Source organism: Neltuma alba, unplaced genomic scaffold (genome assembly GCF_004799145.2).
Source record: "Neltuma alba isolate B1F8T4 unplaced genomic scaffold, ASM479914v2 tig00002165_pilon, whole genome shotgun sequence".
Classification (NCBI taxonomy): Eukaryota; Viridiplantae; Streptophyta; class Magnoliopsida; order Fabales; family Fabaceae; genus Neltuma; species Neltuma alba.
This window is the reverse complement of record NW_021632765.1, coordinates 299,184-322,185: the sequence shown is the minus strand read 5'-3', so window position 1 is coordinate 322,185 and position 23,002 is coordinate 299,184. Positions and strand designations below refer to the sequence as shown.

At 37.0% G+C, this 23,002-nt stretch overlaps 4 protein-coding genes across 5 annotated transcripts; 2 read left to right on the top strand and 2 right to left on the bottom strand.

Moving 5' to 3' along the window:
* Window positions 1-1,376: 1,376 nt before the first annotated feature.
* On the top strand, window positions 1,377-3,824 carry LOC114718377 (pentatricopeptide repeat-containing protein At5g50390, chloroplastic-like). The gene has a single exon (XM_028903678.1). The coding sequence runs from the start codon at window positions 1,685-1,687 to the stop codon at window positions 3,758-3,760; it is 2,076 nt and encodes a 691-aa protein (XP_028759511.1). The 5' UTR covers window positions 1,377-1,684; the 3' UTR covers window positions 3,761-3,824.
* Window positions 3,825-5,252: 1,428 nt separating this feature from the next.
* LOC114718470 (E3 ubiquitin-protein ligase MPSR1-like) lies at window positions 5,253-5,987 on the bottom strand. Its single transcript, XM_028903793.1, has one exon. It carries the CDS (start codon window positions 5,985-5,987, stop codon window positions 5,253-5,255), a length of 735 nt encoding a protein of 244 aa, XP_028759626.1.
* Window positions 5,988-8,259: 2,272 nt separating this feature from the next.
* On the top strand, window positions 8,260-14,680 carry LOC114718803 (uncharacterized). 2 transcript variants are annotated; one of them, XR_003737853.1, is made up of 11 exons: window positions 8,260-8,322; window positions 8,604-8,858; window positions 9,378-9,510; window positions 10,674-10,725; window positions 11,624-11,699; window positions 11,843-11,925; window positions 12,587-12,683; window positions 12,972-13,017; window positions 13,217-13,308; window positions 13,399-13,716; window positions 14,334-14,680. XR_003737853.1 is itself a non-coding variant. In XM_028904248.1 (10 exons), exons 2-10 carry the CDS (start codon window positions 8,801-8,803, stop codon window positions 13,662-13,664), a joined length of 903 nt encoding a protein of 300 aa, XP_028760081.1. In that variant the 5' UTR covers window positions 8,260-8,322; window positions 8,604-8,800; the 3' UTR covers window positions 13,665-13,884. The 2 variants fall into 2 exon arrangements, 1 of the variants encoding a protein (XP_028760081.1); XM_028904248.1 differs by lacking the exon at window positions 14,334-14,680 and having other exon boundaries at window positions 13,399-13,884.
* Window positions 14,681-14,836: 156 nt separating this feature from the next.
* Window positions 14,837-21,168, bottom strand: LOC114718603 (granule-bound starch synthase 2, chloroplastic/amyloplastic). Its single transcript, XM_028903972.1, has 8 exons — window positions 20,658-21,168; window positions 19,560-20,130; window positions 18,978-19,042; window positions 18,484-18,561; window positions 18,296-18,406; window positions 17,971-18,015; window positions 17,117-17,290; window positions 14,837-16,205 (listed from the first exon to the last, which is right to left on the bottom strand). Exons 1-8 carry the CDS (start codon window positions 21,018-21,020, stop codon window positions 15,249-15,251), a joined length of 2,364 nt encoding a protein of 787 aa, XP_028759805.1. The 5' UTR covers window positions 21,021-21,168; the 3' UTR covers window positions 14,837-15,248.
* Between the last annotated feature and the right edge of the window lie 1,834 nt (window positions 21,169-23,002).

The window sequence follows — 23,002 nt, the reverse complement described above, 5'->3', positions numbered from 1 at the left end:
TTTACCTTGGCCGTAACTTATGTTTTTCGTCTTCGTAAATTTCAGAAAGAATCCAAATCGATCACTCCAACAGTTATATCCTGATCATCGTACTTTGAGATTGAACTTTAATTTTATTTTTGTTGTATGTTTGAAAAGGTTGATTGAATCTATGAACACTGCTTTAGAACGTACTAGTTCTCTCAGGGACTCCAACGGCTGTTCCTCCCTGGCATATGATTTTGCGGTGGCATAGAATTAAAATACTAAATATCAATCACATTTGGTTTTAGATCACTATAGAAAATAGCTACACGTTGTAGCTTAGTCGCTTTATATAAACAAGGACAATGAGAAAAATTTTCGTGACTATCAAGGTCATTACGTCCTTTAAAAAAAGCCTTCACACATTCTCTCTTTTTTCCCCTTTGGACAAAGCCAAGGGAGAGCAAAATCTAAGGGCTCACTAGACTGAAAAGATCCTCTAACAGCAAATTAAAACAAGATCTCAGTTGGCGTGGCCAGAAGAAGAAAAGAAAACAAACATGCATTTGGTGGGCAATCAAAATGGCAGACACCGATAGGCATCATCTCTTCTGCTTGATTTGTCAACCAATCTGCTAGCCTCTACCCCTTCCTAATCCCTGTGTATGGGGAAAGAACTGGCCATGACCATAACAGAGGAGATGATTAGAACAAAACAGAACAAAACCTTGTTTTTGCGTGCTTGCGTGACTTTTCATGTTGATTCTCCAACCAATCCCTCCTCGATCCCATCAAGCATTGGTTTCAATTTTCCCCCTTAAGTTCCACTTCCACCAACACTCAGTTTTTAATAACAGAAAAAAAATCACTGTCTCCTTTCTTTTGTTTACTTTCTCAAAAATATTCACTCACTTCAACCTCTCGCACGCTCTTCCTTTTCAAAAGCCTCATCTCTGCCTCCCTTCTTCAATGCAATTGAAATTTTACGCGAATTTTTACAAATTTGTTCCATTTTTAATCACATTGCAACCAAAAAAAAAAATCTAATCTAGATATTTATATCTTTTATAGTTTTCAGTATAAAAGCTATTTAATTAATTAATTTGGATATCCCATATTAAAAAAGTCAATTAATTATAACAAATGTTACTTAATTTTTCTAAAATATCTTCACATGACATTAAATAATTAATTTGAGAAACAAGATAAAATAAAGTAAATTAAATTTTATTTTTTGTATCGAATTCAATCCAGCTAGTTTTTATATTAGCATCGGAAGTACAATATAAAAATTTTAATAATCACCTCGTTTCCACCCATACTCCCATACTGGAGGGCCAATTTATGGGAAGAAATAGTAGATAATAAGAAGGCGGAGGTTGGGCTAGGCTGAATTCGAAAGCAAAAGCAGAGCATGTCATTCCAGTGGATTTGGAGATGAGCATAGGAAGTATCGCCGGTGCTATTTCCTCATCTTTGCAACTACCAAACCTACCTCATTCCTCGTTGTCCAAATCTGGCGGATTCCTCGATGCCGCCTCTTCCCTTCTTGACTTCCCTTTCTTCCTTCTAACCCAACATGAAGTCACCTTCGCACCCTCTGTCCACTCCATTATCATCGCCTTCTTGGTTATTCCCACTTGCTGCCCACTCTTCTCTCGCTAGTCTTTTTTTTCCCTTTCTTCTTGCCCTCTATTAGATTCGCTTTTTATTCGGAGACATGGAAATCCCCCTCTCCCGTCATCAAACTTTGTCTTTGGATCAAATCCAAACTCCTCGTGGATTTGCATTTTCGTCCAATAAGTGTCTCTTAAAAGAAAGAAAATGGAGGAAAGCTTCTTCGCAGATCCATTGTTCCTCTATGGAACAAGGATTGCGACCGCGGCCGACGCCAAAACCTTCGAAAATCGGTTTTGATGAAAGACAAGAACCGATCTTGGAGAAATCCCAGGTTAAAAAACCCCCTCCAGGACTATGTAGTCAGATAGAGAAGCTGGTTTTGTGCAGTAGGTACCGCGAAGCGCTCGAATTGTTTGAATTTTTGGAGCTTCAAAGTGGTTATGATGTGGGTAGCAGTACGTACGATGCGTTGGTGAGTGCTTGCGTTAGTCTGAAATCGATAAGAGGTGTAAAGAGGGTGTTCAATTACATGGTTACTAATGGGTTTGAGCCAGATCTGTATATGAGGAACAGAGTGTTGCTAATGCACGTGAAATGCGGTATGATGATCGATGCGTGCAAACTGTTCGGTGAAATGCCTGAGAGGAACTTGTTGTCCTGGAACACAATCCTGGGGGGACTTGTAGACTCTGGAAGATACATGGAAGCCCTTAGATTATTTCTAACGATGTGGGAAGAGGTTTCTGATGGTTGCTCTCGCACTTTCGCTACCATGGTTCGAGCGTCTGCTGGATTGAGTCTCATTCATGTAGGAAGGCAGTTTCATTCATGCGCTCTGAAAATGGGTGTGGGTGAAGATATTTTTGTGTCTTGTGCACTGATTGACATGTATAGTAAGTGTGGCGTCATTGAAGATGCTCAATTTGTGTTTGATTTAATGCCAGAAAAGACAACTGTAGGATGGAATTCCATTATTGCCGGTTATGCGCTTCATGGTTATAGTGAGGAAGCGCTGGAAATGTATTATGAGATGCGCAATTGTGGTGTTAAAATGGACCATTTTACATTGTCAATAGTTATAAGAATATGCGCAAGATTGGCCTCACTGGAACATGCAAAACAAGCTCACGCTGCTTTAGTTCGTCATGGTTTTGGTTCTGATATAGTGGCTAACACAGCTCTCGTGGACTTCTATAGCAAATGGGGTAGGATGGAAGATGCTCGTCATGTTTTTAACAGGATGCCTTGCAAGAATGTTATATCTTGGAACGCATTGATTGCTGGATATGGCAATCATGGTCAGGGTGATGAAGCAGTAAGTATGTTTGAGCAGATGCTTCGAGAAGGGATGATTCCCAACCATGTCACTTTTCTTGCTGTCCTGTCTGCTTGCAGTTATTCAGGATTATCAGAAAGAGGTTGGGAGATTTTTCAATATATGATTCGAGACCATAAGATTAAGCCCCGAGCAATGCATTATGCGTGTATGATCGAATTGTTAGGTAGAGAGGGTCTTTTAGACGAGGCATTTGCATTAATCAGAAGTGCACCTTTTCAACCAACGACTAACATGTGGGCAGCGTTACTGACAGCGTGCCGAATGAATGAGAATTTAGAGCTCGGGAAGTTTGCGGCTGAAAAACTATATGGAATGGAGCCTGAGAAGCTGAGCAATTATGTGGTGCTGTTGAATATATATAACAGAGCTGGCAAGTTGAAGGAAGCGGCTGGTGTTGTTCAGACCTTAAAGAGGAAGGGTTTAAGAATGCTTCCAGCATGTACCTGGATTGAAGTTAATAAACAGACATTTGCTTTCCTTTCTGGAGATAAATCCCACCCGCAAGTGAAAGAAATATACCAAGAAGTGGACAATCTGATGCTCGAGATATCAAGACATGGTTACATGGTGGAGAACAGTACCTTGCTTCCTGATGTAGATGAAGAAGAACAGCGTGTATTGAAATACCATAGCGAGAAATTAGCAATAGCTTTTGGATTGATCAGCACAAAAAAATGGACGCCTTTGCAGATAACTCAGAGCCATCGCATTTGTAGTGACTGCCATAATGCGATTAAATACATAGCCATGGTTACTGGGCGAGAAATCGTGTTGAGGGACGCTAGCAGGTTCCACCATTTCAGAAATGGGACTTGTTCTTGTGGTGACTACTGGTGAGGAGTGATGATGAAGCTCATTCATAACACAAGTACTGCAAAGTGGGGTCAGCGAAACATATTAGATCTCACGTAATGTGCACTCGAGAATTTTTGCCGGAATAGCTTGTAATCATTTTTCTATTGTTCAGCTAGGTAGATACTAATACATAAATATATGGTTGCATTGTAAAATTTTATATTTCTTTTCTGAGTTACTCTAATAAAACGTCACGATTTCTTCCATCAATTGATATTGAGAGAAAGAAAATAATTACCAATAAGTCTCAATGAAAAGTGACTAGTTATCATTTCTTATCTTGAAATTTATCATTGCAGAAAGTTGTCACTAGAATTTTTCAGTAATTATATTATTTACTTGGCTCCATTGATATTATTGTTATATTTGTGGGGTAACAGTTTAAAATTCATACATTTTTACTGCACGCTCTTCATTATTTTTGTTTTTTCAAATACAAGTAGACATGAATTTATTGTAAAAGTAAAATTTTAGCGGGTAGAAATCATGGTTAAAAATTTCCCTGCACTGGTATTCATACATCAATAATTTTTCAATCCATTAAAATTCACTATTTAATGTTTTCATGTAACTCAGGCCAAAATAATAACTAGAGTTTAAAGAAAAAAAACATTCAAAGACCTTGGTAATTACAAATCTGAGATTCGATAATGATGTTAAGATCTTATTAGTGATAGTTGGAAGAAAATAGAGAAAATTAAAAAAAACCACTTAAATTTTAAAATTTTAAATCTGTCTTCTAAAATATTTTAATAGTAATTTTTTTAGCCAAATAATAGCAATTAATTATACTTTAAAAAAACAAATGACAATTTTTGCAGTAATTTCTAATCGGAGATTTTAAAATTATAACTGTGAGATCCTATAATCAAATTAAGATCTGATTAGTGACAGTTGGCAAAAAAAGAGGGAGAGAGAATAGTGACAAAATATTTATACACAAAAAAAGAAAGAAAGAAGAAGAGATAATTTGGTTTCAAGAAATGGGGCTTTCTACGGCTCTGCAATACCAGTAGGCTGTATGGGCCAAACGGCCTTGAAGCCCGGGGACGAGGGCAATTCCGATTATTAGCTGATTAATAATAAATTAATTAATAATTAAGCAGGAAGTGCTTGCTTTGGCAGGCTTCCTCAGGAATGCAGCTGACCTCACCTCACCTCACCTCAGTCTTGAAGACTGAAGCATCGCAGGGAAGCAGCGCCGAAGTTTCCACTTCATTTGACGCGCCCTCCTCCTCTTATTCTTTAACTCCCTCCCCTCTCATTTTCTCAAAGGCACGAGTCTTAATACAAACTGGAATCACAATCAAACACCACTAACATCCATTTCATCTTTACATCAACAAATTACATTGAACAAAGACAACATTTTTGCTGTAACTGCATACACCATTAACTCCTACAGATTCTAACACATTTCCAGATTCAAGGTAAAGACAACTTGCAAGGAGGCCAATATCAACCAGCTCCTTCTTCAGAATTCCATGTCTTGTGGCTCTTGATCCATCATCAACGAGTCCCCATCCCCTGCTGAATTTCCTTCTTCTCGCGAATCATTATTGGATCCCCCGGATCCATCATCCCACTCTGAATCCACTTCCATCGGATCATCATCGTCTTCGTCCAGGGACCTCACCCATACACTCACGGATACCAAACCCTCACCGCTCTCCCTCCTCTCGCCGCCATCTGGCTCGCCCTCGCTGCCGGCGATACTAATGTCTTCCTCCTCCGCCGGCATGGCATATCGGCAGATTGGGCAAGACCCGTGAATCCCTAACCACTTCTCAATACACCCCGAGTGAAATTTATGCTTGCACGGCATTTCCCTAGCTTCGCCCCCCACTTCGTAAGCTTCCAAGCAGATCGAACAATCCGTGCCTTCTTCGGTCACCACCACTCTGGGCATGGCCTGAATCGAATCCTTGGACGCCGGCAACGCCCCGGACTTCACCGATAGGCCTTGAAGCACGGATTGGAGATCTCCGGAGCCTTCGATCACGATCATGGCTCCCGCTGAAGGGTCAACTACGATGATTCGTACTCGGCCACGGTGGCTACCAGGATCAAATTCTGGGGCCTGGCGAGGGGGCGCTAAACTGAGAAGCAGAGGGAGAAGCATAGACAATCTTCGAATTTGGGGATCGTCCAGTTGCAGTGGAGGCGCAGATGATGAATTGGGGGAGGTGGCATCGGAATCAGAGGACATGTTTCGTCGGCAGAGAGAGAGGAGGGGGGGGGGGGAGGAGCTGCGCTTGCACAGTGTTGAATTGAAAAATTTTTGGAAGAAGAAATGAAAGGAAACTGCAAGCTAATGGAAAGGAATAGGTCGGCCATTACGTCGCCTCGGAGGGATCAAGAACGTTTTCGGAGAAACTTGTTCCATTATGTCAGAAACCTTTTCTCGGTTGATTTGAAGATACGGAGCACGACTCCCCCCACCCCCCTTTTTAAAACAGGATTGAGATACATCTACTATGTCAAAAAAAATTTTAAAATATACTACCTTTGATCCTTAATATAAGACTCCGTTTGACTTTTTGTCTGGTCCTAATTATAAGACCCCAATCCATTTTGTCTCTTATATTTATGTATTTTTTTCCAAGATAGTCCTTCTAATAATAATAGTTCTTGCCAATACACTTAATTAACAAGGATATTTTAGAAATGACAATATTTATTTATTACAAATAACTAACATAACTTACTTCCTTAATCTCTTCAAATAAATCAACTGGGTCTTATAATTAGGACTGGAGGTAGTATTTAGTATCTTAAAATATTTTGTAATATATTTAATATTTTAAAATATTTTTCAGGGGTATTCAACACTTTAAAATTTTTTTTACTTTGTTGTTGGATGTAGCAAAACATATTTTTGGATGCTGGACGTATTTAAAAAAAATATTTTGAGATGCTAGATACACCACAAAATATTTTGGATGTTGGATACACCTGAAAATATATTTTGGAGTACTAGATGCATCATAAGATATATTAAGATGTTGGATGCATTTGATAAAATATTTCAACGTATTGAATGTATCATAACCCTTTAAAATAATATAACTTAGATTTAAGTGTACAGATTTGAAAATTCTTTCAAATACAAATTTATGCAGAAATTTAAAATCATAACATTAAAATAATAACATTAATTGTTATCATTTTTAATGATAGGAAACAATGTTGATTCTAAACTTTTGGGAAATTTACACTAAAAAAGAATTCCAAGGCCAGCACTTTTATGTAAAAATTTTTAGAATAAATTTACATCTTAACCTAAATAACTTCACATTTCTTAATATACTTCATTAAGCATGGCATTTATAATTTTGGATTAAAATTTACAAACATCCTGAAAATTTTTTTTGAGTGTGTTCAACGTCTTTAAATATTTTGTAAGTCATTCAACACTTTAAAGTTTAAAGTATATTTTAAGTGTATCTAGTAACTTAATATTTCAAATACAAAATTGCATCACAAGCATTTTAGAATGTTGAATACCTTTAAAAAAATATTTTAAAATATTTAATACACTTGAAAAAATAGTCATGCTGTTAGATGAATCCTAAGTTCTAACATTATAATTTTTATTCTGAAGGATAATTATCCATTTAAAAATATTTTTAATGTAATTTTTATTAGGATCTTCAAATGTAAGTTTTCTTTATCACATAGATTGCTGCTATATATATATATATATATATATATATATATAATGAGCGTGTGCACACACACACATATAGATGTATATATATCCCAAGAATGATTGGGGCTTGATCGTCTGGCAATAACCCAAAAGCTTAAATAGTTAAAATTGGAAGAGTTTTAATCGGTACTCTATAACCTTCGTGGAAAGTCGTGGCGTCAATAGTTATTTTCAGTTCGGATGTCCAAATCCTCCTCCGTCCGACAAACATGTGGTGAAGTATGTTTTTTTTTCCTTTTAAAATTAGTGATTCTTAATTTTTTTATTTTCTGAAAATTTGGTAAAATTATGCTAAATTTATTTATTTTTCTTGAAAGACCAGTAATTATTCACTGATGAAACAAAAAGACTGATACTTAAACGAATGCATGCCCTTTGCTTGGGTTACATTACATGCTAGCACCACCTAGTGGGGTGAATTTTTTTCCCATTAACCACGTGGGGGTTTTTCTTGTTTGGCCAAATTAACCACATGGGGTTTATGTATTAGACGAGATGGATTCAAACTAAAAACAACCGCGGCTTGGCTAAGCAGATTCGATATGATTTAAGAACTTGACGGGGAGGATAGGAAATAGCTCCTCAATTTCATTCAAGCATAACGAATGATTTTTTCAAAGAAATTGAGCTTTGTCTATATGTAATGAATTTGAAAGTAGAGAAGCTCCATCGATAATTCATACAAAAATAAGAATATATGAAATGTGGGTGGAATGCATATTCAATTTCAGCCGTGCAAATTGAAAGGTAGAGGCTTTGCTGCTTGACGCGGCCCCTACCGACAAACCAAAGCAATCGACAGTTGAGGAGCATCTTCCTGGGCAAGACTACCGTAAAACAACTCAGCCTCTTTTATTCGTTTGTTTTACCGTTTCCTTTCTTTTTAATGTCCTCCTCTGTCCTCACGGATACATGAAACAGTCTCTGTTTTCTTAAGACAACGTACAAGTGTCCTTTTTCCCCTTTTTAAATATATATATATATATATTTTTTTTTTTTTCACCAAACGCCTTTCGATTTTCAAAAACAAAAGCCGCTCTTATTTTCTTTTCTGTATGTGCGTATGTATATCTATTAACTGAATTATATTACAAATATCTTTGCTTTTCTCAGCCGCGGTCGCGGAAATCAACCCGGACGCGGAGAAGACGATGAACTGAAACTTAGAGAGAGAGGGGGAGAGAGAGAGATCAGATACAGTCTGGCTCCCTCCGAAGCAGCTTGCTTGAATTTCAGCGCAGGGTTTGTTTCTCGCTGTATCTTCTTCATCCCTGCTGCTAGCTCCGACTGCTTCGCAGGCGAGTTGATCCATGGATCCATTGGCTTCCGCTCGGATCGACATCTTTGACATATATCGTCGATACCGTGGTAAGCTTCTTTTTCAAATACTTCCCTACGATTTCATCATTTTTCATCGTTTTCTCGCTCCCGGAAAATTATGGAATTGGGTTCTTTATCGTGCTGGCTGCTCTATTTTTCCATTCAGACTCAAACATCGTATTGGTTTGTTTCCATAATTTGATTCTGAACTCCATGTTTAGTTTCCTGGCTGTTATGAAAGACACGTCTTTTCTTTTTCTTTTTTCTTATTCGCTTACCATTCATTTGCAACACCGCGTTTAGCGCAATTCGCGGGCATCTTTGATGTAAGGGTCTAAGAACAGAGTATTTTGCTATGGCACATGCAACTGGAGATGTTTCCTCTGTAAATGAATTCTGTCTTCTTAAAAGAAATCTTAAATGCTGAAGGCTTTATTTTTTTTAAGTGCAATTTGAAAGTAAAGTATTATCTTTTATATTGCCGAGCTGAATTGGGTCCGAGACCTAGAGAAAGGAGGCGCCTGGTGCATTGTGGTCGTTTATGTGATATTTGAGCATCTTCTGCAGACATTAGAACTGGAAATACGCCTCTTCATGCGGAAGAGGGCTACAGGCAAGACAGTGACCTTCAGAAGGCTAGACACTCGAGGGAGGCGTTGGCACGGCTCTTGAAATTAGCAGAGTCCAGAGTTCGTATGGGGTATGGATGTGTTCTTTTGTGCAGATGTTTGGAAACTTCAATCTTTCGCTAGGAATTGATATTAAAATCATGCACGAGAGTTTTCACTGACTTGAATTAACTATCTGCTTCTAACTGTCCATTTCTTTGTCCATTCATTCCCTGTCCTTCTTTTCATGATGCATAACTTGCAGATGTTGGCTAGTTGGTGGAATGTATTCTTATTTCTGTTTGTGTTTCCTAAGATTTGGAATCCTATTACTGAAATTGTACCTTATTGTTTTTTATAAGTTCGTTAATAGTTTATAATCAAGGTAGGGCATGAGAGATTTTTCAGTGATTCTCTGACAAAAGGGAAAGAAACTTTTATCTTGGCAACTTACCTTCTTTAATGAGAAGTTAAATGCCAAAGGTGCCATCAAGACGCTAGACTTTTAAAACCCTGCATTCAAATGCTGCTAGAAAGGCGCTTGCTTGGATAAATCAAAGTGCTTAAGTAAGAACCAATGTGATATAAGAACACAAGAAAAGCAACTTGAAATAACCCTGATGTTAACCTGTTGTTTACTTTCTCCAGCAAACTAGAACTAGGACAGAAATATGGGTTTTCAGAAGGGTATTAAGCTATGACTAATTAATAAGAATCTGTAGAAATTCCCCTACAATCGTTTAGTCTGATTTCAAATTTGATTCTGTACCTAGACAGCTTATCAATCATGCTTTTTAGTAAACATTCTTTCACTAGCCAGTTGTACCCCCTTGTTCTTTCTTGCCTTAATTGCTTACCAAATTAACTCACTCAATCATTCTTGATTATCCAACAGCCAGACTATGGAGCATGGTTTTCTTGTATGCCAATCTTCATTGATTATGTATCTTTTTCTTATCATATTAGTTATGCTTCTGGTACTGGTGTGTGGTTGGGATGAAGACGTCAACTCAATCCTGTCAGTTTTTGGGTCTATGATTCTCCAGTGTAATCCTAGTTGAACTTGTGCTTCTATGTTAATGAATTTGTTTATCTGGTCAAGGTAGTTGTCATGTTCTTGTGCATGTCTTTCAGCTGTATGATTTTTATGACCGTGATAAATATAAGAATATATTATATGAACTTACCAAAAATTGCATTATATAGGAGCTTTTCTTTTCTACTTCTAACTATCTTGAAACACTATACTTGCCAGGGTAACAATTTTTGATGAACTCTTAGTGCTTATGCCAAGGCTTGACTTGACGGTAAGGTTTATTATGAGTTTATTCAACTTCATTTTTCAGATACTTTGCTCGTTTAGATAGTGTTTATTCTCTTTCTAGAAGCATGGTCACTACACTGCTGTGTCCTATATGTCATTTGTAGTTTAAAATTAGTTTTTTTAGGATAAAAGAAAGGGGACATGCATCCTAATATTCTCTGCAGTCTTTCTGAATTTCATTGGTAGAAACACTTGTAACAGTATTCTCTGCAAGACACGAAAGCATAGCCAAATGAACAGTTCTATCCCACAGAGGCTTTAACGTTTAAAACCTTCCTATAATGCTTCTGGCGTTCCTTTCTAAGTAGGCATGGAATGCATACTTACCTCTCTCTAGAAAACAAAATCGGCAAACATTATAAAAAAGATGGGTGATAAAACAGTTGGACGTCAATGAATTTTTTAAAATGATGTAAATATACGGAATAATGCTTTATGAGAGTCCAGTTTAGCTGCAAAGTTCTATGGAGTTAATATGTGACCAAACTAAATCTTTAGTGTTTGAACTAAGATCCTTTAAACTTCAAATTAACATATTAAGGTGATAGCAATGAGGACCAGGATAATGCATAGACTATTTTTCTTTTCCGCCTGAAGTATGGACTATTGAACTACTTGTCTAATCTCTATGGAAAATGTCCTAATTTATGAAGTAGGAAGATACCCTGAACTAATAAAGAATTATAACAAGATTAGTATAGTGGCCTCTCTGCCACTGCCACTAAAACTTTTGGAAACTAGAAATGGTGAAATTTTAAAAGTTTGTGCTTTCTTTGCTTCATAAATAAAGAGAAAAAGCAGGATACAAAGAAGCTCTCTTTCATTTTCTTCTGGTTTTTTTTGATAACTTCACTTCGCTAATTCAAATATGGGCTCTGTAGGTGGATTTTTCGGAATTCTCTTGCTTCTATGATTTTGTTTTCTTCATGTGTCGAGAAAATGGTCAAAAGAATATTAGTAAGTGTTCAAGTTTATTTAGTTCCACTCAACGTTTTTGTTAGTTTCACAAATTCATGAATCATTAAATCTTATCAGCTGGTTATTGCATTTGTGTCTTTTCTTTTCTTTCTTTATTTTTTTTTTAACTTCATAATTGACAGCTGTAGGCAGTGCAATAACTGCTTGGAAATTGGTTCTAGCTGGGCGGTTTCCACTACTTAGCCAATGGTGTGATTTTGTTGAGGTACAGCAATGGTTATATGCTAAAAATTGATGTGTTCCACATGTGTCTACTTAGATATGATGTATTAGACTTGTTTTCTTCTACCATATCTAAAATGTTCCTTGATTTTTTTTTTAATTCTCTTTTTGGTTATGTAAAAGTAATATCAGTAAGGAAAAACTTTTGGTTGTTTCTCTTTTAATGTGAGGCGTATAAATTGCACCTGACAATTTTCTTGTAGAAAAGTAGTTAGACTGCATGTTGCTATCTCAAATCCATATCACTTTGGTAATACGTCTTTTGTTTAAATCCATAGACCCTTATAATTGGTTGAACAACCATTCTTGCTGGTGTCTTTAGCATCCTTACGATTGCTGTCTTTGAAAGGTTGAGGTTTAAAGGGTACTATTCCCAAACATCAGAATGCTTTTGTGGCGGGAAAGAAAATTGTAGACATGGCTTTGTTGGCCTATGAAGCTTAAATGGTAATAAACACCGGGAGCAAATGTGGCTGTCTTTATTCAAGACTTTTGCATACCAAATTTAATGTTTATAGAATATTATGTCTTTACTGTTATACTTGATGTACTATCTTTTTTCAATGACCAATTTTGTGGCGAAGAATATGGCTGTGGTATTTAGCTTTTCATTTGAAGGAACTGATCTATTGAATCCTATTTAGAAAAATCAACGGTACAACATCTCTGAGGATACCTGGCAACAAGTGCTAGCTTTCAGCTTGTGTACACATGAAAATCTGGAAGGGTATGATCCTGAAGGTATTGTTATGATGTGCCTTATTACATCTAGCTTTGCATTCAGATTTGCGTGCACTTGCACTGCTCTTTCTGTGCAATATGTTTTCATTTTGTGACAATACTTGCATGGCTTATTAGTTCCCTTTTGCTTTTAACGGTGAATAATGTGTATGCTAATCTTTGTCTTATCCGCTTCATGACATCAAATAAATGCAGACGTTGGCTAGATCGTGCAACTCTCTTCTTGTTCTAATACTGACATGTTATGTTGATCACTAGTAAACGATCATTTCTTTTCCTTTCTTACAGGTGCATGGCCCGTTCTAATAGATGATTTTGTTGACCATATGTACAGGTTTGATTTTTCTTTTTGGTCCAAGGAAATCATTAAATGCTTGTGATTTATTATTATTGACTTTGTAAAGCGAATTTGTGTCTGATAAATTCTGTTATTTAGTTAGGAAAATGGTATTGTTCTAAATTCTCACATCAATTTTTTTTTCTTTTTCCATTTTTTGAAATAACCATTATATTATAAATATATCGTAATGCAGGTCCTCAGGATCATCTCATTATAATTCCAACTTACAATGTAGCTGCGGTGATCCCGATTCACAATTATGTATTTTTGAAGACTTGGTTCCTGGTAGGTTGAATGAACTTACGTTATTTCTGATCTTATGAATTGGAGTCTTGGTGGAACACAAACCCATATCTGAATATTGTTTTCGTACAGGAATGAAGAATTTATCTGGTTTAAAGAGGAAGGTACTGCATGACACGGGGAAAGATGATATGGAGGCCATATATACTCCCATCTCTGATGCTGCTGACTTGAGTCCCTCAAAAAGAAGTAGAGGGAATACTCAAAATGCTATAGAGGATTGTAATGGAATTGCTAGAAACAATAGCCCGTTGTGTTCATCTAAATCGCCATGTGCAGTTGAGCGCTGTCTGTCAAAGGGCTTTGCAGGACTTCTCTCAACGCGTTCCTTTGTGTAGTCTGGTCGGGAAAGGAGGGCGTCCTTTATATGAAGCACCAATTGTGGTTGAGGTATATAAAATATTCGTACGCGAAATGGTATAAGTTGATTTCCCCCCTTTTGAAAATCGGTTATTATGTTTGGATTGTAATAGTGTAGCATGTAGCTGGTGAGTGTTTAGCTGGCCATTTGTTCTCATTGATGAAATCAATAAAAAGCTTTTACTTAGTTCTTTTCAAGTCTTTTATTCAAATACATTTTAATGCTCCTCGAGTTCTAAATATAAGATTTATTTTATAATGTAATTTATACTACAAAATGGGTCTTATATTATACTACAAAATTGGTCTTATATTCATGAGTAGAGGATTATATCCGTTGCTCTAAGAAGTTATGTCAAATCCTCTATAGTCAAGACTTGTATACTCTATTCAATCTATCCTATTAAAATTCATATGCCCTTGTGCACAAAAACTCAAGAGTTATTTAGTAATTTAAGAGAGAATATATCTGATAACTGCTAATGCAGCGGTGGTATATAGCATTGTTTCCTGAGTTTTGTTGAACTATAATCTGATCAGTTAGAAAGTATTTGAAGCCTCACCCTCGTCTTAAGAAATGCGTATCCACTAGCTATCCACAGATTCTACATTATATGGATTTGAGAGTGACTGACAAATGCGCACAGGTGCACTTGCGTGCGTGAAGTGCAATGTGAAGTGTAGGAAAGAGGTTCATTCGATTTGATTGTATTCTCGAGGACGATGGAGCTGCATGCAATGCGAAGGATTAGACAACTTGGAATTGCCTCAAAAATGAGGGATCCGTGGTTGAAGAATTGAACGGCTATACTTTCGATTGTTCGTATTTTATCACTTATGATTATGATTGCAGTATAATCCTTGAAGCACAGAACAGTTGATACGGCGTCGTGTACTATAGACCCTTGTGAGAAGTTGGGCTATTGTATAATGCTGTGGCGTGTCATTGTTTTTAATGTCACGTGATTAGCGTGAGATTCCTCTTTTAAATTCAGCTAATCCACCAAAGCTGCTGTCGTACCCTGCTATCAGGGCATCCCCTTCTGTAGTTTGATGAGAAAATACCTTTTAGGCTTTCAGACGAGGTCTTGCCGTTTTTTTTTTCAGGGTGAGGGGGGCGTGGTTGGAGGCCAAACTGGAGTCTCAAAAGTGATTAAAGTGATTGATGACCCGCATCACTAACTACTTATTTCATGGAATGTCATTAAACTCCCACAATATGACCCCAAAAGTCGAAGATGACCAAAGAGATAACACAGCGAAAAATGAACTTGATGAAATCACTAAAAAGTGTCGTGACGACGTATAAACGGAGACCTGTGTTTCATTATGAGTTACAGCAGAAAATTTTGGCGTTCGGGAATGGCATCCTGAAGGCTGTAACGGCAACTGATTGGAGAAATTCTTCAGACGTATTTACCTCGAAACTTGTCAGTTAAACTAATTTGACAGAATCGCAACCCTAAAACCACTCAAGCATGATTGGACTCCTCATTGATTACTTGCCAAGACGAAGGATGCAAAGATTACAATTAGTGAACACAGACGCTGAAGCTGAAGGTTCACCATTGGTATTTGGCAGCAACAGCGACATCCTCATACTGCTGAGCAGCGTTGTCCCAACTAAGATCCTGGATCATGCCCCGTCTCTGAAGTCCTTCCCAGCTCTTTTTGTACTCCCTGTAGGTCAACAGGCAGTTCCCTAATGCATTTATCAACTTGTTTGTTTCTGCTCTATCAAATGTCCATCCAAGGCCTGTCTCATTAAATGGATCAAAAGGCTGCACAGTATCTCTCAGTCCACCAACAGCATGCACGACAGGAACTGTTCCGTAATTCATAGCATATAGTTGGTTCAAACCGCATGGCTCAAATCTCGAAGGCATGAGCAATATGTCTGCACCTGCAGTTATCCTGTGAGCCATCTTCACGGAAAAGCCAACCCATCCCCTAACTTTGTCATGATGCTGGGATTCGAATTGCCTAAGCATTTGTTCTAGGTCAGGCCTCCCAGTGCCCAACATGATCAATTGAACATTCTGGCCCACCATCCAGTGGACTGCTTCAGCTATGAGATCAACCCCTTTCTGGTGATCTAATCTGCCAATGAAGCAAATTACTGGGATGTCCTCACGAACAGGCAAACCAAGCTCCTTTTGCAAGGCGGCTTTGCACTGAGGCTTGCCTGTCTGGAACGTCTCGATGGAGTAGTTGGTGTAGCCATCAGATTTCAAATGAACATCGAACTGAGGATTCCAATCTTTGTTATCAATTCCATTCACTATGCCTCTCAACTTCCAGTCATTCTCATTTATTATATCATGCAAACCCCAGCCACCTTCAGAAGTTTTAAGCTCCCATGCATATCCATGACTAACAGTAACCACACGGTCAGCACTCTTTAAACCAGCTGCAAAGATATTGAAGTGATCACCACCAACGGGATCGTACAATTTAAAGAGGTCTATGTAGTGTTCAGGTAAATCCACATACGAGAAATCATCAACTGGACCCCGACCCTGCATAGAAAGTAACTGTGTGAATACTCCTTTACAATAAAGAGAATGCCATTAAAACTCTTTGATTAATGAGAATTATAAATCAGCTTCAGTCTGGCTCCACTCACGAGCATTACGATAAATTAGATTCTTCAGATAAGTAAAATTGTTTGATTTCTTCTAAAGATTTGCAGCAATAAGGGCAGAGCCTTTATTTTGATCGTTACCTACGAAGGTTTGAGAAAGCTATTCTAGCATCCACTTTCAATAGCATAATGATGCTAAAGATACTCAGGATGATTATTAGGTGCTTTTGTCTCGGTGCAAAATGAAAACTAATTATAGCAAGGACATTGCATAGTCAATGCTCAATTATGGGGCCTTCATGATGAAGCGATACATTCAAATATTTGGCAATTCTCTCCAGTCAATCACAACATTTTTAATCACAGAATATTTATAAGATTTGAGGTTAGGGTAAAGTTTTTCTCCAAGTGTAAAAATCAATTTCTATTTTCTTTTTGCCAGAATAATCAATTTTATTCTGCTTGTTTGATATTCCAGATTTTGGGAATTTATGATTGAGTGGTAGATCTGTTGCAATTTCTCCCTTTCATGTACCTATGCTCTCCACCGAAAATAGGCAAACAATTAGAGAACAGTCAACTCCTATTTTCTTCATGAACTATCTATCTATCCATTTTTTAACTGCCATGATTTATGCTAAGGAAGTTCGCAACATATACTTTGCTGCGAAGATAAATAATATAAACCTCCACATGTATTGAAATCACCAAGCAAGTCTTTCTAGTTCAATTAAACAAGTACACCAGCTGTGCTGGATAAAAATTGTGTAAAACTCTAGTTGCGTCCTTCACTGTATAGAATGAACAAACGCAATAGTAAAATCATTAATAGGACAGAGAGGTCACCTGGTGGGCTATGTTATGAATCACAAGTACAGATCTTGTATACTTCATCAAACCATGGTCACGATAACATGCCTTCAGATAAACTGGCAGCAACGCAGTATGCCAATCATTTGCTATGAAGACCAAATTTCCATCTCCATAGCAAATACCACCACATGGAACATACCAAGGAACCTGAAAATTGTTTATTTTTGTTACTCTACTCATCCATATGAATAGTCGACTAATATATACTTTGATAAGAAATTATCTGATATGAGCTTTGGCTTTTGTAATTCACATAACCACTCGAGTTACGAGATAATCCAGTCAACATAATTTGTAAGATGCATCCATCTTTGGAGGCTGGATCATTTCCCTTTGCCAAATGCAATGCATAAGCATTTGCTTGAGGAATTCATATATTTACAGAATTTTCAATGTTGAAATTCATATGAAATCGATGGTAAGTTCAATGGGTGACAGAAACAGTTTCTAACATATGCTACCAGGGATAATAGAATAGCCAAAGCAGCAGTCAAAATGATGGAAACACTAAATGTTTTAGTTATTGGAAGTTCAACATGACAAGCATGTATGATAACATATTAGTGTTACCGAACAACAAATTTATTGGAGCCAAATACTATTTCATATATTTGCCCCCCTTATAATGTAAAGTGATGAGACTTGAGGTTGGATAGGGCAGACTATTTATAGTCCAGAATCTGATATCCAAGCTTCTTTGTTTTAAAAATATTAAAAAAAAAAAAAAACAGAAATGAAAGGTAACACATAATTCACTATGAGACACATTGAATCTAACGAGTGTTATAACTTAGCAGCCCGCACATGATTGATTTTGTTTCATGTACCTCAACTGCTGCCTTGCAAAACAGCACCATGCGCTTTAGAATATCCTGTTTCATTCAAAGGACAATAGTCAAAAGGAATGCGAAGTGTGCAAAAAATTATAACAGGGTGACTGAGCAACTAGTAGTGTACGAATGCAATATGAGTTGCCAGGAGAATAAAGATTAGAATAGCATATTATTTTGGTTATTACCCTCAGAATCAATAAAAGAGAACACACGGTTCAGAAAGGGAAAAGGTGATCAGTGCACATATAACTTGTGACAAACAAAAAAGTTTCTTATTATTGATCCTCAACAAAGAAAAAAGAGATGTTTGTTACGTTACCAGTCGGTTTCCTCCATAGATGTTATTCTCTAAATGGCGAAACTTAGGACTGTCAATAAACACAAAGTCTACACCATCAATATATGTCTGGAAATATCTTACTTCCATATCCTGAAAGTAAAAGTGTTGGAAGGTTAAATCACCATCAATTTCAATGTAATTTTTTTATTAAAAAATATGATACATACCTGACCATCTACTTTGTACCTTCTTAGTACTCCTGTATCTTGGGGTTCAGTATAATTACCGTAACGAGGAACCACAACCTAAGAAGATGTGTACAAAGAAATGAGAAAATGGACATCTCTTCCCAAAAAATCTTGACATACACAAAAGTAATATGAACGATTAAATCTTATTATGCATTGGTAATTTGATCTATATTATACGTTACTTAAAACATTTGGTAGAGACAAAAATAATTTTAAAGTTAACATAAAGCCCAAAGCTTCTTAGCTTCTATGAGAAGAGATATTAATATCAAATTTCAACATTCTAACATGTTTTGGGAAGATGAAATAACCAAAGGCAAAACCAGGAACAAACACCAAAAAGTAAGCAGAGTATGCTTCACCATCCACATGACATGAAGGTTCAACATTGAGTTAAAATATAGACTCTCATCCCCCGACATGATCTAAAACAAAAGAGCAGTTCATTAGGTAAAGGAATAAATTATTACCATAACTCTATGCCCACGCCGTGCCAAAGCTTTTGGTAATGACCCAGCAACATCACCAAGTCCACCTACAATTTCATGCGCAAATCATTAGATTGCATAAACGAAAAAAAGAGCATACACGGAAGGGCAATAAGACATAACAAATGATATGCGATAGAGTTGGAGGGATTCCTTTGTTTGTGGAAGTAGCAGCTACCGGTGACATGTATATGCCTCGTTATATAGCCACATTAGACTATTGTCATAGCATGGATTTGCAGTGACAAATATACGAAGTCTGAATGAAGAATCCCACAGTATATGTTTTCCTTTAATTGTTGTTTCCTTTTTGTTTATACTTAAAATTCTCAAACAAACAAGCCAGAGAAACATGAAGGTTTAAAAAGATTACAATTAATACATATATATGTTCTAAACCTTTATTTTCCCCTTTCTCTAATAATTGAATCGGTTGGCTGGAAATTTGACTTTCAATTATTAACCAATTCCATGGGTTCAGCCAATCTGACAAGTAAACAATTAAGTTCATTAACTTTATGCAACAAGGAAAACCTTCTCTGTAAATGACAAAAAATGGAATACCTGTTTTTGACCAGGGAAAGCATTCTGCTGCCACCAATATGACATTCATGACGTTGGCCCCAGCCAGCGGTATAGATTTGTCACCTTCACTCTCGATGTTGTCAGCTTCAGTAGTGGCCTCACTTGAACTTGTTTCCGTCGTGCTATCCTCATATTTGACTTTTAGAGGGGAAGTTTCAGTGCTGTTTGCAAGATAGGTTGGTAAGGTATCTGGAGTAACTGTCTCATATTTACCATCTTCCACTTGTTCAGTGACAGGTAACATGGAGGGAGCCTTTTCAGGAGGTGAGATGCTATCATTTTGCTCCTGCACTTTGTCAAAGCCTTGATTAATGCCTACAGCTAAGGCTTCTGGTAACTCCTCTTCACTTGAATGGATATAACTGCTTGAAGACATACTGCCATTTTGGTATACAACAGCCTTGTCTCGGCTGATGAATGCTTTTTGTGGATTTGAGCCATTTGACAGAGAATTGTCATCAGTAAGTTCATAAGAAATATTGCCATCCGCTTCTGGTTCAAAAATGTTGTCATTGTTTATAGAAGAAACCAGTTTCTTTCTCTCAGCAATCTGTGATGGACAATAAAGACTAAATAAGATCATCATAAGAGTGCTTAGAGTATTTTTTAAGGTTTAAAAAATATAAAAAGGACCAATCAAAGAAAGCCGGCACAGAAATGTAGTTGTAATGCACATCAAATCCATAAACATAATGAAGAAGCTTTATAAATTCTTAATCTGGTACAAGAATCCCCAATGACGACCTTAAAAATCAAGTTCAGCAATTCATATCATGTAACCAATCCACATCATGGCCTATTTTGGTTGCATCCCATGATACGATGAATGCACCACTGTTCAATGATGACCCTAAAAGCCAGACGATTGAATATCAAAGGAAAAATGATCGAGAGCCTTAGCTAACAACATTCGTTTACAGAATGATACATATCAGCGATTGATTAACTTCCCCAAGAAAATATGCTCATTATTAAACAGCTTAATTTCGTATGTTTTAACAAACTGATCAACGTATTCAGCCTATATTAAGATGTTGACATTCGCAAACCACATTTTACAGCGTAGGAGGACAATACCCGCTGAAGAAGATCCCTTTGCATAGCAAGAACCTTCTTGCTCTTCTCAATGGTGCTCTGAAGCACATCCTCCGCGCCATCGTCGTCCTGACTTGTTCCTGTACTCTTCCCTATCGCGCGAATGTCGTTAGTCCGCCATAGCCGACCCCTACAGCGCCCATGGATCAGCCTACCATAATTCATCCCCGTACTCTCTGAATGACCGAAACTCGAAGCATTTGAGCTGCTAATTTCAGCAGACTTGCCGTGCCGATGGACGAACAATGGGAAGCTAAGAGGACGATTAATTTTAGTTTGAAGCAGTATGGAAGCCTGGGCATTAGTTTCAACTAGAAATGGAAAAGACCCAATGGATGACGCCATGGAGTCGGAGCTGGGGGAACTGAGTGAACGAATCACCCAGAGCCGGGGGAGCTCAGCAGAAGCAAGTCGTTGAAACTGAGCAATGGATGAACTCGTGTAAAGAGAAGCGGAAGAAGTACGGCAGTGAAGAAGGTAAATAGAAAGAAGAAGAGAGAGTAGGCGCGGGGAGGGGACCCACGGAAGGAACAATCATGGAGGGGTTTGAGGCGGAAAATGGCCGAGTGGGGGAAGATGAGAGAGATCACAAAAGCAGCAGTTGGACACATCAGCAGAATAGGGAAGAGCTAAAATACACTTGAACACATGGCGGTAATGAACGAGTCGGGACCACCCCGAGCTTCCACACCAGTCTTCAGTTTCCTCCTCTCGATCTCTCTTTCGGAGTTTTGGGCATGTTGCAATTTGCAGAGCTTATCTCCATTCTTTTCCAGAACAAGAAAAACATGCTTCAAATCACTGCTATTTTCGATTACTTCCATGGGCAATTTTCAACCGCAAATACCGTCCCAATGAGTTATCTTTTTGAATAAGTTTGTCTGGTACTGTTTCACCAGACACCAAAGAAAGGGAGGCACCGTTAACTCAAAGCCGAGCATCAAAGGTAATTTACGGCGGGCAGCGTCTTTCTAGCGCTATTGTAATGATTTGTCCAAAAAATTATCAATATATTAATAATGTAGGCCTGAATGGATTCATCTGAAACTCGTGCATGAAAATAGTCAATAAACAATGAAATCAATCAAAAGTTTTTTTAAAATAAAAAAAAAAAGAAAGAACAACAATGGAAGTTTATTTTTTAGTTACAAAAGCAGAAACTGAACATTGTATGATAATCATGTAAAATACTAATTTCTTTATTCAACATAAGAGTTACATAACTAATTTACGAAAATTAATTAAATTAATTATTTGTCGCAAATAAATATTATTTTTATTAAAATATTCTTTATTAATTATGTACATTAAAATTATCCTCCCCTTAACATATGCAACTATTATAGAAATTACTAAAAAAATAAATATTAAAAATAAAGTAAATTAAGGTCTTACTCCACCAGTCCTTAATATAGGACCGAATTATTAAATTAGTTTTGGTTTTAAATTTAAGACTCATTTATCATATTTATCAATTTTCTCTAAATTACCCCTATAGATACTCCCTCAACCATAATTAAATGGAAGAGAAAGAGGGGGTATTAAGAAAGATGATTGTGGTATTTTAGAAAAAACGTGTCATATATCTTATAATTAACTAACTTACCTAACTTTCTTAATCTAATCAAATTAGTTAAATAGACCTTATATTAATGACCGAAGGAATATATTAGAACTAAAGTAAATTTACAACTAGCATTTATATTAGGAAAAGGAGCTAGTATTTTATAGAGCAGATTGTATTTAATTAATTTGATCTATGATCGTAGGGAAAACAAGTTATGGTGAAGTGTGGGAGAAAGTCTGGGGAGGCAGAGAATGGGTAGGGGAGGCAATATAAAAAGGCACAATGAAAAAGAATGCAAAAGCATGAAACCTTAAAAAGGGGCCTTGTCCGGCTCTACAAGGACCACGCCCAAAAGCCAAAAGCCAAAAGCCTTGTGAGGGCGAAGGTACTACAATTGTAATACCATCGTTTCCTATTACTCTCTCCGTCCCTATTTATAAACAATAAGGCCAAATTACATCGAACTCTTTTTGACTTCAACTCCATTGCATATATCCTTTCTCATCTTTAAAAATTTAAAAATCACACCCTCAGCTTTTATATTTTGACATTTAATCCCTTACAACGTGTAGACATCATGTCAAACTATTTTAAATTATGTGGTAGATGACAGTAATTTTCATTACTTTTATTTACTTATTCCGACTAAAAATCATAATTACTCTAGAGAATATTTTTGTCATTCTGCCTATCAGAATCCCTAATTCTCTTTTCATGTTATCGTCTCTGTCTTCTCCTCTAATACCTCACCAAGTCGCGA